At 32.5% G+C, this 13,281-nt stretch overlaps 1 protein-coding gene across 1 annotated transcript; it reads right to left on the reverse strand.

The window, feature by feature from the left end:
• Positions 1–2,093: 2,093 nt before the first annotated feature.
• On the reverse strand, positions 2,094–11,903 carry LOC114331694 (neurogenic differentiation factor 6-B). The gene is made up of 2 exons (XM_028281313.2): positions 11,802–11,903; positions 2,094–4,587 (listed from the first exon to the last, which is right to left on the reverse strand). Exons 1-2 carry the CDS (start codon positions 11,819–11,821, stop codon positions 3,591–3,593), a joined length of 1,017 nt encoding a protein of 338 aa, XP_028137114.2. The 5' UTR covers positions 11,822–11,903; the 3' UTR covers positions 2,094–3,590.
• Between the last annotated feature and the right edge of the window lie 1,378 nt (positions 11,904–13,281).

A 13,281-nucleotide genomic window follows, 5' to 3' on the forward strand; every position in this document is an offset into this window, starting at 1 on the left:
TTTAATTTTGGATTTTATTTGTTTATCCACATTTTTGTACATCTGATTATCTTTGTTTTTATGCTGACGTCTTTCTTCCATTAAATCTAAGATTTCCTCCGTCATCCATTGTTTCTTTTTGTATCTGGTTGGTGTAAGAATTTCTTTTTGACATTTATCTATTTCTGTCTTTATTGATAACCATTTTGTCTCTGTTTCAGTATTTTGTTGGATTTGTTCTTTAACATTCATTAAACGGTTATTAATTTCATCTGTCAGGCGTTGTTTTATGAGTGGGTTTCTTAGTTTACTTGTATCGATTTTTACATCTGTTGTTCTGCGTTTTATTATTTTCATTTTGAGCCTAATTTTGGTCACTACTGGATTGTGATCTGATCCTATGTCGGCACCTGGATTAGTTTTTGAAGATATAATTGCGTTCTTGTATCTTTGTCTAATCAATACATAATCTATTTGGTTTCTTACAATTCTCCCTTCTTGATCTGCTGGTGACTTCCAGGTATATAGTCTTCTCTTTGGCATTTTAAACAATGTATTGGTTATGACAAAATTATTGTTTTGGCAAAATTCGATAAGCCTGTCACCTCTTTCGTTTCTGTTGCCCAGACCATATCCTCCTGTACATTCTTCTACTTTTTCGTCTCCAACCTTTGCGTTAAAATCTGCCATTATAATTGTAACATCCTGCGTTTTAATGGATTTTAAAATATTGTCTAGGTCTTCGTAGAAAGTTTCAATATCGCTCTCTGGTTTGTCCGCAGCCGGAGCATAAACTTGTATTATGTTCAATTTGGGTTTATTCTGATTTAATTGTAAGAGGATAATTCTGTTGGAGTATGGAATGAAATTTACTACAGCTTTATCCATGTGTTTGTTTAGTATTATCCCGACACCATATCTGTGTGAACCGTCTTGACTTCCTGAATAGTATATTGTTTTATTGTTGATTTTCATCTTTCCTGAGTCGGGCCATTGGACATCGCTGATTCCTAAAATGTCTACATTCAGCCTTTCCATTTCATTAACGGCATTATGTACTTTTCCAGCTTGATGTAGACTTCTAACATTCCACGTCGCTACTTTGCAAGGTTTTCGCATGTTGACGACCGGGGAGGCCTTGCAGTCTTGTGAGTTTCCTCCTCTGCCGGATCTTGTTTTCCGAGTTTCATGATCAGTAGAGTGTTTGGTTATGTTGTTAGTCATGATGATTAACTAGGGATGCTCTATGAGCCTTTAATGCATTGGTTTCCCGTTGCCTTATGCATCTCCACGCCGTTGACCCTGCCTGGTTCGTCCGCCTTTAGAAATGATTTCTCATTTCTAGGACAAGAAGGTGCCCTTCCACTTACCGACTCTTCCACCCGAAGCTGTTGGTCAGTAAGTGGGGGATTGCTTATACCGGCAATCACTCGGACGTCAGCGCCTCGTTTGTTATCTAGCAGGATGTACAGGATGATCATGATCGAGATCATCTCACGGACAGGTGAGATTATATCTCTGGTTGTCGCATAACATGGCCAAAATATTTTCGATTTTTAATTGTTCTGACGACTTACGTGACTTTTTCCATCCGATGCAAAAACATCTTCGTTACGAACTCTATCTACCCAATTTATTCGTACGCTTCTCCGATATATCCAGATTTCACCCAGATTTCAAAGGGTTCCAGTTCCTTGAGAAGTGTATCTGTTAAAGTCCAACCTTCGACACCGTACAAAACTAGCTACAATAGTGATTTTATAGATTGTTTTGGTTTCAGTTGGCCCTCGCCTTAGTTGTTTTTTGAACATTGATCATTCGCTAACTGGTCTTCATTTCCGATTTTGTATAATTCGAGAATTCTCGGGAATATTTCAAATGTGAGATAAAAAAATTTCAAACAATTCTGAAATTGCGTTGGGGCTTATCAGTTTTGTCTTAAAATCTGCTATCAAAAATTTTCAAACGAAGTATAAAAAAATCCTTAACTTTGCATTTAATCACTGTATATTATAATGATTTTCTTATCTTTAAATCATTCTTTATAGATCTTAATTTACTATCCTTCTGCTAATGAACATCTATCTTCGATATAAAAATAAGATAAAATTAAAAATAGTAAACTCTTTATTGAAAAATATTATTTGCATATACAATTTCTTTTATACAAAAATAGATTTAATATAAGAAATCACATTTTTAGACTAGACTAGAATACCGTGACTAGATCATGACAAAATAGGTATACCTATAATATTTCATTTAGGTTATTTCACACTCAAGTGGTCTATAAAACCTATCTAATATTTAATTAAAGTTGAAGAATCAATGAAAAAATAAGAACAAGATCAAAAGTAATTTGTGTAATCCAAAATATTCCAAAATATGTTAAAATACAACTGGGCAGGACACATAGGAATAATGAAAGACAACTATTGGACGAAGCTAATTGGACGAAGAACAAGTAAAAGAAGTAGATACAAACCTGATTCAAGATGGACTGACGACATTCAACGGATGGATGCAAAATGCAATTAACAGAAATAAATGGACACACCTAAGGTAGGCTTATATCCGATGATGGATGTAATAGCTGGTGACGAGGATACATTGATTATGTGATACAAATATTCCAATGGATTACTGTGGTTGTACCTAAATTTAGAAGGAAAAGATCAACAAAGACCTATGATAACCCAAGATTAAGAATGAGAAATATAGAGTAATAATTTAAAGAGGATGATGAAGATACATCTCATAATAAATTCACAGAAATTTTCTGAAAATTTTATAAATTCAAATATTAAAAAGTCCAATATATTACATTTATTAAAACATTCTTTTAAAACCCAAAATAGTTAGGTAAAAAATTTCCCTTGTTTACTTTACTTTAATTAAAAATTAAAAAAATAATACTTATATATGTAGGTATCAATACTTCGCACGGTGAAACATTAGACAAAGCCATAGAAAGCCATCACAATGTAAAACAGCATTTTATGGGACCAATTTATCAGCAAAGAAAATTAAAAAGATAAATGAGACTATAATGAAACGTATATAAAGTTTGATGTATGGCCATTGAAAAAAATAACACTGGCAACGCTGAAAGCAACGGAAATGGATTTTTGGAGAAAAGCTGCAGGAAGATCTAGAAGAGAAAGGATTACCAACGAACGGATGACGGATGGGATTACAGAAATAATGGGAGTGCAATGAACAATCACGGATGATTTATTGACAAAACAACTTATCTGTTTCGGACATATACAAAGAATGGGTGAATAAAGAATACCAAAGGAATTACTTAAATTGCAACCAGAAGTAAAGAGAAAACGAGGTAGACCGAAAAAATTTGGAGCAAAGGAATAGCCAAAGAGGACCTATGGAACAACCGGACGAAGAATTGGAAGACGGAAAACTAAAGATGGAAGACGGAAGACATAAAGTAGTAGGAAAAAAAGGATATAGTTCCAATATTTTCTGATACATATTAAATGACCACCTAAGATAGAAACCTATATTTGCAAAAATATGCCATCAACTATAAATGCTTTTAAAAAACTCTCTATAAAAAAAATATAGCTACAATATCTATATTTCTAGCATCACTATACCTTCATACAACTATTATAATCGTACCCCATTTGGTAACTATTATAATGTCCAAAATTTGAACTGTTTGAATACTGTTCGTACTGTTGTTGACCACAATAGGTTTGAAGTTCCGTATTGCAATTGTACTCATAGGTATTTGTAGCAAAATTGTTGGTATCTTGATTGTAATCTTGCATAAAACTAGCATTTGTAATGCTACCACTGGTAACCACAGCTTGGCCTAACTTTTGTTCTAAATTCTTAGCTGTTATAGCATTACCATTCTTACTGATGGACACAACTACGTTTCCAACATTCACAGTAATGTTTTCACCACCGCTGGAATACATCTCTATGTCATTGAGAGCTTGCGATAAAGCGTAAATGTAGTTGTGAGCGAATCGCAACGTTTCGATCTTCGTGAGCTTCGTATCTTCAGGAAACGTAGGTAAAACGCACCGAAGACGCTCAAGAGCTTCGTTTAACATGTGCATTCTATTTCTTTCTCTATCGTTAGCTTTCAGTCTTCGTACTTTTTTTATTCGCATTATCTGCGTGGGACTTTTGGCTCGAGATACTCGATTACGGCCAGTGGCGTACCGTCGTTTTGGTTTCTCTTTGACTGGGGTCGAACATTTATCTTCGTTGTTGCGTAGTCTACAAAAGAATTCTAACTCTTCGCTGTCGTTTTCAAATGGGTTGGACTCGTAGGTTGGTGAGGACCGCCATGGTTCAGGAGAAGATTTCCAGGGTTCGTACAACAATGGTGGTTTGACACGTTCGATAAGGCTACTATGAAAGGCAGCATTGAATTTGTCATAAAGCTCTCGGTTGAAATTTTCTGGTAGTTTTCTTTTCACCGGCGAAGATAATTCGTTGTCTAAGTCGATGTAGTCGCTGCGATCGTCTACGATTTCTGAAGACTCTGATTTGAAGGAATATTCGAATCCTGAGTCGCAACTGTCGTCGTATGAGAAGTCACTGAGTTTGGAACTGTCGTAGCTGCTCATCCTGAAACAAAAGAAACATACTTTTATATATATTTTCTAAAGAAAGAATAAACATAAAACAAAAATGAATCGATTTCTGCTTTTTTACTTATGGTTATCAACTTTTCTTAATATCTGTTTTTTTATAAAATCCACGAGGAAAATAAACTTCCTGTAGCTGGCTGTACCTATACCATAAATCACAAAAATACTAGATTTGTTGTAAAAGGTATGTTTTAAAATACCCTAAATAAGGGTCACATTAAGACAAAACGTTTTCGGATTAAGAAATCCATCATCAGTGTTCTAAAAGCCCTAAAATTAAGTATAACCTAATTAATTGAGAAAAAAGTTAAAAAGTTGACAGAGGTTTTAAAAAACAAGAGGCCATACTTACAAAAAATAGCATGCCTGAGCCACCAAAATGTGTTAAGTAACAACCATTTAAATGTGAACAGTTATGTTATGTTACATATTTACATAATAGTTAAATGATGTTCCAGATATGCCTGTATATTACCCAGGGCAACACAGGACTCTTCCCACGTGGTTCCAACCATGGTAATATCCAGGCATATCTGGAACATCATTTAACTATTATATACATACACATGTAACATAACATAACTGTTCACATTTAAAAGGTTTTTACCCAACACATTTTGTTGGCTCAGGCATGCTATTTTTTGTAAGTATGGCCTCTTGTTTTTTAAAACCTCTGTCAACTTTTTAACTTTTTTCTCAATTAATTAGGCTATACTTAATTTTAGGGCTTTTAGAACACTGATGATGGATTTCTTAATCCGAAAATGTTTTGTCTTAATGTGACCCTTATTTAGGATATTTTAAAATATACCTTTTACAACAAATCTAGTATTTTTGTTTTTTTATAGTTTCATGTGAGTCCATGAAAAGGACGACAGTGTATATTATAGGCGAGCGGTTTACCCTAAAAAAAAAACGCTTAGAAACGGTACCTATACCGAATACATACTTGTTGCATTCCTACTGCACCAAACCTTTTTTTATTCGATTTAATATATTTTTCAAAATTCAATTGCATTTTTTAAAATTTTTTCAAGTGGGCCGGAAATTTTTATTCAAATAACTTTTCAAAACAAAAACAAAAAAACAATTTGTTGAATCGCTTCCAATAAAACGTTTTTAGGTGTATCTGATCGAAATAAATACTTTTTAGATCTTAGTAATTTTTTGAAAAATGCTTCTATCTTGAATTATTTTTCAATTTATTGTTGAACAAATGCTTTAATTAGTGATTTTTGGGATTTTATTTGTAAAAAAATACTAAATTAATCGTAACTCTACAAAAAGCTTCCTGATCTATAAACCTTCAAATACAAGTAAGTATATTTTAACAAGGATAAGTGGTTCTATTTTTAGACCAGGAATGATCTGTTTTTAGGTGGATGTGAGAGGTAGCATTCGGATTTTTGCGGATAAGTTAGGTGATAACTTCGTTAATAATAATTGACTTATGCTCCTTCTCAAATATGTCCGGAACATTAATAAAAAAAAAATAAAATATTTAAAAATTTCAAAAAATTTCTTTTTTTTTTCTACTTTCTGCGCTTATAACTTTAAAACGATTCATTTTGGAACAAAGTCGTATAGGAATAAAACAAAGATAATTAAATTTTATATCAGATACGATTGGTCTAAAATGTCTTAATTTAACACCCTTGCTGCAAAATAGCAATAAATATAAAATAAGGGGGCAAAACAAGCCTGTCCTTATTCAATGTTTTTCCATCACTTAGGTTACACTTAGAACCTTCCTAATTCGCTTAGAAAATTTTTGAAATGTGCTAAAACAGTCCACCAAATGTCATTAAAATTGATTTACTAGATTTTACATAATAATTTTGCAATCTAAACTATTTGTTTATAAGCCAAACATTGTTTATAATTTTAAAACATTGCTGATGTCCTTTAAATAATCCGATTTTAATTCTGTAAAGTGTATTAGATAGATAGAGCACCTCTTTATATGTAAAAAAATTAGCCAACTTTTAAATGGTATACTTTTTGTTCAGAAAGAATTTTTTTAAAAAACATTTACATTGCAAATTTATTATGCAAAATCTATTAGGTCGATTTTAATGAAATTTGGTAGACTATTTAAGTAAATAAGAATTTTCTAAGCGAATTACTAAGGTTCTAAGTGCCACCAAAGTGGTTAAGAAACATTGAATAACAACAGGCGTATTTTGCCCCCTTATTTTGTATTTATTGCTATATTGCAGAAAAGGTAATACCTTAAAACATTTTTAACCAGTCGTATATCATACAAAATTCAATTATCTTTATTTTACTTTTCTACGACTTTGTTACAAAACGAACCGTTTTAAAGTTATAAGCAAAGAAAGCAGAAAAAAATCGATGTTTTTCGAAATTTTTAAATATTTTAATTTTTTTATTATTGTTCCGGAGATATTTGTGAAGGAGTATTAGTCAATTATTATTACTGAAGTTATCACCTAACTTTATCTGCAAAAATCCGAATGCCAGTTCTCACATCCAAAAATAGACGTTTTTTTACAGATTAGTCCTGGTCTACTTGCTAAAAGCATAGTTTTAAATATACATAGTTTTATATATAAACAAAGATATCAACATGCCGTGCGACTGTATCATCGTAACCGTTGTGGACACTTAAGGTTCACATGCACCGAATCGACATAGAGCGATCGGCTCGGCTAAGAGCAATCGGCAGATTTTGCTATGCATGTCAATAAATGACCCACCGCGCACCGTTCGACAGTCGAACGTTCTTAAGCGATGCGCGGTGGGTCATTTATTTACCTGTATAGCAAAATCTGCCGATTGCTCTTAGCCGAGCCGATCGCTCTATGTCGATTCGGTGCGTGGCTTGCTTTAATTGATAGACTTCTCGAAATACATATACAAAATATTTGGGTCCATCTTTTCAGCAGAATAGAAACCATTCATCACAAAAAACTTAAGGCATTTTTTTAACATATAATCGCAAATATGTAATTCGAAAAAGAAGCAATATTAGAATTAATACCAAGAGAGAAAAGGTGTTTTTTTATCAGATGCGTCTCCCTAAAAAATTATTCTGAAACAATTTGGTGATTTTCTTTGGGTATTTCAATAACAATTTTCGGTCCACTTAGGAAAATTAAAAAAAAAACAATTTAACTTTAAAAAATGCTCACCTTATGGGGGTAAACCGCTCGCCTATTACCTTTGTGTGATTTTATAGACTTTGAGAGAAAAATATAATTTTTCATATTGAAATTGAGAAAACTTATTATTATATGATATCTATGTATGGCAATTTGCTTCGAATCTATTTTTCTGCGTTGAAGATTTATTTTATATTTTGTAGAATAGATTTTTATAAAACAAAAAACCATAACATCCTTTATAAAAGGTATATTTGTTAAAATCCCTATACAGGGCTACAACACAGAACAGAACTAGTCTTCAATCGGTTGACCGATCATCATCAGTGTTTGCTTGAATCTAACATGCTAACCACCAAAGTAAAAAATATTTGGGTAAAAACCTTTTCAGTTTCATGCTCGAGGTCACTTGCTTCCATACAGCCATGATGTGAACAATTCAAATTGAGCTCAATGGTACCTCGAGCATGAACCATTGGATATTTTAAACATCCATGTGTAAATGCACATCATTTTTCTATGTTCCTATGACGGATTAATAATTGTACAAAAATACCCAAATATTTTTTACTTTGGTGGTTAGCATGTTAGATTCAAGCAAACACTGATGACGATCGGTCAACCGATTGAAGACTAGTTCTGTTTTGTGATGTAGCCCTGTATAGGGATTTTAACAAATATACCTTTTATAATGGATTTTATGGTGTTTTGTAATAAATGGTATACAGCCAACTACAGGAAATTTTTTCTTCGTGGATTTTTTATAAAACACATTCCCTAAAATATAAATTAAAATCACTTTTGTTTAAAATGAATGGATACATGTTGAGGAAAACGCTCAAACGTAAGCAAGATCAAAGAAAACTGGTAAAAAATATATTACACACAATGATAAAGCCATAAAAGAAGGAAGAAAAGGGAAATTATTAAGACCATAAGAATCTACAAGACCATAGTCGGAAGCATCGCAACCTGTAGAGCTGAGATCTGGAAAATGACAGAATTTTTAAAATAAAGAAACTACAATGGAACCTCGATAAGTCGGATTAATCGGGACCGCGGCCGATCCGGGTTATCGAAAATCCGGGTTAGCCGGAAAATATGGTAAAAATTAATAAAATACTGTTATGATCTGCTTTCTCTTACTTTTACAATAATTAGTATTTATTTAATTAATAATTCAATTGTCGCAAATCATACATAAAAATTAAGAAAAATCTCAGGGTGCCTTTTCGGGATAAAATAGGAAAAGGAAATAAATAGAAATACCATAAATAAGCACATACAAATATCTTTTATTGTCAAAAGCAATACTCTGAAAATTTATCAATTAAATCCTGTGGGCATAACTGTCCCAATGAAACTTTTACCACATAAATTAATTTTAATTCAACAAATATTTATCGGTTTGTTCCTGATAACATTAATAAAACAAACTAAACAAACAAATTTAGGTATTCGCAAAACTACTTATACTTAAAATTATAAAAATAAATTATAAAAAAAATTAACTTATGAACATAAAGAAAATCTATCACATAAATTATTGACTGACCTTTTGATTCACACACAATGATGTCTCCTCTTGACCCAATCAGCTCTTCCTTGTTGATTATGTTAGGCTCAGCATCAATCCAGCAGCATACCAGCAACTAATTCTCCAAAACACAAGCCAGGCCTCTTTTAACCAGTACTGGTTCCAAAAAACTTCAAAATTCTCTCCTCTCTTTCTCACAATAATAGACTCATGAGACCCAAGTATCTTTTTTACTTGGTGTCACAAATAATTTTGTCCCTCGTTCCACTTTTCAGCTACACTCTTCACTATCAAACAACCACTGGTACTTGCTTCTGAACTATTCACGAAAACTTTGACTGCTTTCTCGGATGCCGGTCACATGCCGGAACATTCAACCTTCTCTCATCCCCATTCCAAATTGCTAAACCAATCAGAAACATTTCTCTCTCCCCATTCCTCTTTTTTCATTCGAAAAACCCATGCATCCTTCCAAACAAATACTTCTACTCATGATAATTACTTTTCGGGAATTCTACAAATTTACTTGGGGCTTAAACAAAGAGACTTAAAATTCCAACTTTCTCTACATTACTTTTCTAAATATAATAATTACCTGTGGCCTTTGGCCTCGCCCGTAACAAAGCAACCGTTTAAAAATTATAATCCCGAAACAAATTGTCTATTCACATCACTTTATTTACTAATGTCTTTAATTCTTCAGGGACAAACTCATTAAGGATAACCCACTGCTTAAAAACTAACTTATAATAAGTAGTTACAAATCAATATACAGGGTGTATCAAATTTATGTGCCCGCGTTATATTAAAAAAAAATAAAATTTTTATTCTATTTTTGATTGACACAAATGATACACAATAATACATATAAATATAAACAAGTACACATTATAATTGCAAGAACATGAAATACATATGCACAGTACATCTAAATTACGTACAGTTGTATATAGTATTGTTTATTTCTTGGTAAAAAAATCTGTCAAAGTGAAAATATGTTTTTTTTGTCTCATGAAAATCGGTCCAGGTTAGCCGGACTTCCGGGTTATCGGACGCCGACTTATCGGGGTTCCACTGTACTGTCAGAGCAAATGGGGTTTTAGAGACGTTTTTGTAGGTTAACACTTCATGACAAATTGAGAAATGACGAGATACGGAAAAGAATTGGTATTGAAACAAAAATATTGTTCTGAAGCTATTTTCTTGTGGCATCTTAAAGCGATTTACTATTTTTGTTGGGAATAAACCACAATAAGACACCATTGGAGCCAAGATTTTTAAATTATATGGACCTATAAGACGTATCAATGAAGACAGGTGTAGAGAAGGCAAGAGGGAGTCCGAGAAAGACATGACCAAAAAAATTGATCAGATAAGTCATGACCGAGAGGCATCTACAGGATGATAACTGGCGAAATAAAGATTAGACAACATCTTAAGATGCGAGAAAGTACTATAATGTAGATATAAAAGCAAATACAATAAATAAAAGCAGTTTTCAGCGAAAATTTCTAATTGTCAAATGAAGGGAAAAAAAGGAAATAAATTTTGGACTATTCAGACAATTAATATAAATAAAACAATGTAGAGCATATTTGTGTAAACAAAAAAGAACAATGCAGACAAAATTGTAGACTGGGGAAATATACACTATAAGATAAACAAAAATTAAAAAAAAAAACAACAGAGAAAAAGAGAGATCTTTAAAAGAGCAAGGAAAACTTAAAAATCGGACTTAAAGAAACTTAAAAACAATTAAAATATAAAGAAATATAAAAAATTTAAAGACATATAAAAGTTCTTATGCATAGGTAATCTATAAAAATATGTGCAGTGGAACTCCGATAAGTCGGCATTCAATAACCCGGAAGGCCGGCTAACCCGGACCGATTTTCATCAGGCAAAACAATTTTTTTTTTCAGTTTGACTGAGTTTTTTAGCAAGAAATGAACAATACTGTATACAACAATTCAGATGTACTATGCATAATATGTATTTCATGTTTTTACAATAATTGCAATAATTATAATGGAGTTTATCTGTAAGTATTACTTTATTTTATTAATTTTTACCATAGTCTCCGGCTAACCCGTATTTTCGATAACCCGAATAGGCCGCGGTCCCGATTAATCCGACTTATCGATGTTCCAATGTAATATAAAACGTTTAGTAAAACAAACATAACGAAAAAGTCAATGAAACAAAAATAGAAAAGTAAAATCGAAGAAACTTTTATAAAAAATAACCAAAAATACAAAAAAAATTATACACATGACAATAAAATGATCGCGAAATCTAAGAATGGTAATGATTAATGATACACAAGAAAAAGAGTTTAGATGACACAAACCATGCCTGAGCTGATTTTTCTACCAAATAGACCGTCTATGAAACTCATACAAAAAAAATTAGAATAAAAATTTATTTAAATATTCATATAAATCATAAAATGCAAAGATCATATACAAAAATTATAAAAGAATATGAATTATTTAACAACAACAGATTAAAACTTTCAAAATTACTTACGTGTCACGAAGATTTTTCATAAAAACTATAAAATTGCACACCACCACGTAAAAATCGGGGACTACCGACACTGTAACCCACCCATTACCATTACACCTTTGCACCAACGTACAAACTGAACTAAATCCATTAAGAAGGGTGGACGAATTTATATATGAGCGAATGTAGGGCTTGGCCCCTCCACAATTTCGGCCTAAAGGGCCATTTCTGGTACATAGAGGTGATTTCATCGACACCCTCTATATTTGTAGTTGTAAGTACCAGTACAAGAAAAAAGGAGATCGAGAAGAAATAGAATGTGGGTTTTCTTTTGTTGTCTTTGAATTTTTCCAATTTTTATTCCAGTTTTTCCAATATACATTCAATTCTTTTCTAATATATATTTCCCTTAAGTAATTATCATAGAAAACGTCTTGTTTCTTCTTTTATGAGATTATAATTAATTTTACTTGTTCATTGGTGGGTTGTCTCTCAGGAAAAGTGTCACTTCATCCCTTGCACGGTCGGCTGATACTTCATCTACCACTTGGTGACTTGTCTCTTACTATTTTAATGACTCTTTACGATTTGATTGTTCCATTTTTTTGTATTTAATGTCCACTTTAATGTACATATCCTATACATTACATTTTCTTCTGATCTTGTCACTCCTTAGTCGGCATCTTGACGAATCTCCTGTAACTCATCTGAGTTTTCTCATTTCTGCAGTTTCCAGCACTGTGCTTTAGCTGTGTCGGGTGTTGTTTCTGATACGTACATAATTATTGGTATTATGCAGGCAGGATTTATAGAGTTTTGATTTTAACTCACAATGAATGTGTCAGTTACGCTGTCTATACGTGTTATTAAACCATTATTTCGTGTTATTAAGGCATCCTGCTAATCGATTTACTTTTTGTACTTGATCTATCTGTTAACATTTTTCAACGTTTGCGTAGCTGGGCAGTGTAATTCGTAGGTACAGTGGGTGATCATATTATTAGAGCCACCTCAGAAAATTTTACTTTTGTTTAATAATGACATGTAAGATTTTTCTTTATACGGTCCACGTTGCCTTTGAAACTTTAGAAATGGATGCCACGTTTCTGTTGGACTAATTAGTATTGAATATTAAAGTTTTTATTTCTGCTATTTTCCTTAGTGAGATGTCTTTGAAATTCCCATGATGTTCTGGTACCACTAGTGTAACGAATGCGCAATTTTTACTAAATTCACAAAATATAGTATGGGACTGTCAGAATATCACTAGAGAGCAATGGAAACTTACAAAGTTTATTATAGCTCTAAACACCAAGAATACAAAATAATAGGCACACGAGTGGCAAGCTAGGCAGCACTGACGAACAATGGCATCTGAGTCACGCATTGCCAAATATGCGTGTTGCCACTATTGTCAGACTATTTATTGCACTTTCATAAAGTGTAACAAGACAGCCAAATGGAAACAAATGCATTAATATATGATACAGCTCAATTATAT

Source organism: Diabrotica virgifera, chromosome 9, assembly GCF_917563875.1.
Source record: "Diabrotica virgifera virgifera chromosome 9, PGI_DIABVI_V3a".
NCBI lineage: Eukaryota > Metazoa > Arthropoda > Insecta > Coleoptera > Chrysomelidae > Diabrotica > Diabrotica virgifera.